This window comes from Contarinia nasturtii, unplaced genomic scaffold (assembly GCF_009176525.2).
Source record: "Contarinia nasturtii isolate CC-2019 unplaced genomic scaffold, AAFC_CNas_1.1 Cnas_scaffold_6020, whole genome shotgun sequence".
Taxonomy (NCBI): domain Eukaryota; kingdom Metazoa; phylum Arthropoda; class Insecta; order Diptera; family Cecidomyiidae; genus Contarinia; species Contarinia nasturtii.
This window is the reverse complement of record NW_022203283.1, coordinates 1-2,964: the sequence shown is the minus strand read 5'-3', so window position 1 is coordinate 2,964 and position 2,964 is coordinate 1. Positions and strand designations below refer to the sequence as shown.

Genomic DNA, 2,964 nt, shown 5'->3' with positions numbered 1-2,964 from the left:
TTTTTATCATTTAATACGCAAATAATCCCAACAATCGCAATCGATTAAAACAATAACAAGTTTTATGTCAAGAACTAGTTATCTATCTGTGGTTTTTCTATTTTTGAGAATAATGAAGAAATGTCAAAGAACACTCCATATTAATTTAATGCTAATACCATCAACTCTCAACGAATTGTTTGAAACGAATGCTTGATTTTGGCGGTTGATTCATATTCATCGCGATTTTCGATGCAAAAAATATAATACTAGTTCAACCGGTAGATTTGACGTCTTTGAGTATAAAATAGATATCCATAGAAATGTTTTCAATATTATCATATTTATGTTTTGATAGTAGTTGAACTATCATGTTGGGTATTTTTAAAAATGTGTGAGTAATTTTTCGTGGTACAGCTTTTTGTGAGAAAAATAAATTCATCCATATCCACTATCAAAGCATTTTATCACAAGCGAATCCGTACTAAATGTATCCCATTTCAAGTTTTTATTATATTGTATAATTCGAAGAATTTTTTTGGATAATGAAGAACTCTTCTGACAGAGACGTTTTTTGGTTACTGCAAAAGTTGTTTGATAACCGAGTAGGTGTTGCTTGGTTAAAATTAAATCAACAATAAACTGAAATCAGAATTGCTTGAAAAAACCGTTTTAATAATACAAAAAAAAATAGTCGTTTTCCATTGGCTTTGGCTTGAACAACTTACAAAGTTTCATTTAACGAAAATTATTAGCCGGAAGATTAGCATAGCCGGAAGATTTGAGAGTATAATTCTTATAAAAAGTAAAAATAAAAAGTATCCGTAAGACTACTAGTGCAGTGCTGATTCAATAACCACCATATTCCAATTACTGAGAGAAGTAATTTTTTTTTTGGTCAATTAAGAGACTATTGACGAATAAAAAATTCAAAATATGTTGTGTGCGCGGAAAGGTAAAATCACCAAAAAATGTGAATTTTTGTAAGGACGCAATGTCGTCTGTATGATATCGCAATGACGTGAAACTTTGCATAGGTCATTTTTTCACAAAAAATTAACATTCTGAAAGTTTGTTCCCATACAAAATTTTCAGTTTTGAGCCAAAAATCGAAAAAGTTGAAAGGGCGCTATGTGTTCAGAAAGAGCAAATTGAGGTTCAAGCTGGATCAGCTTCACACACCAACATATTTTATTTATGTTGATACCAAACCCAAAGATCAATACTATGAAACTAAAATAAAAATGCCGTGGTGTAAAATATTGTGAATGTTTTTGTTTTATTTTTGTACGTCAGCTACTGTATAATTATTATTTTTAGTTTGATTAATGACGATTTCCGTTTCCGACTCCTAAACCACCGAAACCACCGCCCGGAACTCCAAATCCACCACCGAATTCTCGGCCAAAACCTGGACCACTGAAACCAGGGCCTCCAAATCCACCACTGAATCCCTGGCCACCTGCAAAACTTTCACCACCGAAACTACCGGGAACAGAATGGCCTGATCTACTGTGTCCGCCGAACCCACCTTGGTTGTCGGGTCGAGTAGCGTCAACAAATTGTTGGCTCACGATTGCCATTGCAACACACAACATAAAAATCTGCGGAGAAAAACCATTTCAAAAAATATTAACTTTATTTCCAAAAGAATAAATTCACTACATGAAATGTATAAATTCTATCTATCTTCTATTGTGCACTTTGTGTGTAGCTTCTACCACTTCATAGAAAAAAATAAAACAAACCTTGATCATTTTGATTGAAGTATAAAATTCTGTTAAAAAACAAAGAACGATGTTTTCAACTAAACGGCCAGCTCGATAATGTATGATATTTGCCCAAAAACAACGATCTTATATACTCTGTATAATGGTCGATACCATCATTCACGCATGTATCATTTTTAGAAAAAGTAAATAAATTTGCATTTTTTATCATTTAATACGCAAATAATCCCAACAATCGCAATCGATTAGAATAATAACAAGTTCTATGTCAAGAACTAGTTATCTATCTGTGGTTTTTCTATTTTTGAGAACAATGAAGAAATGTCAATGAACTATATACCATCAAGAGTCCTCTTACCAATATCAATGCTTGATTTTGGCGGTTTATTCATATTCGTCACTCACTCTTTTCGATGCGAAAAATATGATACTAGTTCAATCGGTAGATTTGACTTTTTTGATAGAATTGCGTCCAATATTAGCAATATTTATGTTTTAATAGTAGATGAATTATCATGATTATTTATAATTAGTGGTTAATTTTGTGATTCATTTTTCCTGATACAGCTTTTTCTGTGAAAAAAATTTATCCATCTCCACTATCAAAGCGTTTTGGCTTGATTTTATCTCAAGCGATTCCGTACTAAATGTATCCCATTTCAAGTTTTCTATATCATTCGAAGAATTTGTTTGGATAATAAAGAACTCTTCTGACAGAGATGGTTCTTTTGGTTATAGGAAAAATTGCAAAAAAATTGTTTGATAACTGTGTAGGTGTTGTTTGGTTAAAATTAAATCAAAAATAAATTAAAATCAGAATTTCTTGAAAAAACTACTTTAATGTGACCACTATTTTTTCCGTTCGCTTGAACAACTTACAAAGATTCATTTAAAAGAAATTATTAGTGCAACAAGAAGATTTGAGAGTATACCACTTAGAAAAAAAAAACCTGATTTTTTATGATTCGAGTATGCAAATAGACCAGTTATTTCATAGATCAAAACCCCTAAAGGATGATACGTTCTAACAAAGTGGTTCTTCTATTTTTTTTTATATAATCGGTAAAATATCAGATACGAACAGCTATTTCTGTTGACAAACTGTCGTGCAATCATGACAACTCATGAGAAATACGACGAACATTCTTTACTATTGAATGACCTCGGTATTTCTTCTAGATACATACAAAATACTGACAAAAGCGGCAGATTTAATATATTTTAATGCAATGAAAGTAATATGGCTTTCAAAACT

At 31.5% G+C, this 2,964-nt stretch overlaps 1 protein-coding gene across 1 annotated transcript; it reads right to left on the bottom strand.

The window, feature by feature from the left end:
• Positions 1-1,234: 1,234 nt before the first annotated feature.
• LOC116351686 (keratin, type II cytoskeletal 2 epidermal-like) lies at positions 1,235-1,796 on the bottom strand. The gene is made up of 2 exons (XM_031783818.1): positions 1,728-1,796; positions 1,235-1,583 (listed from the first exon to the last, which is right to left on the bottom strand). The coding sequence occupies exons 1-2, from the start codon at positions 1,734-1,736 to the stop codon at positions 1,305-1,307; spliced, it is 288 nt and encodes a 95-aa protein (XP_031639678.1). The 5' UTR covers positions 1,737-1,796; the 3' UTR covers positions 1,235-1,304.
• Between the last annotated feature and the right edge of the window lie 1,168 nt (positions 1,797-2,964).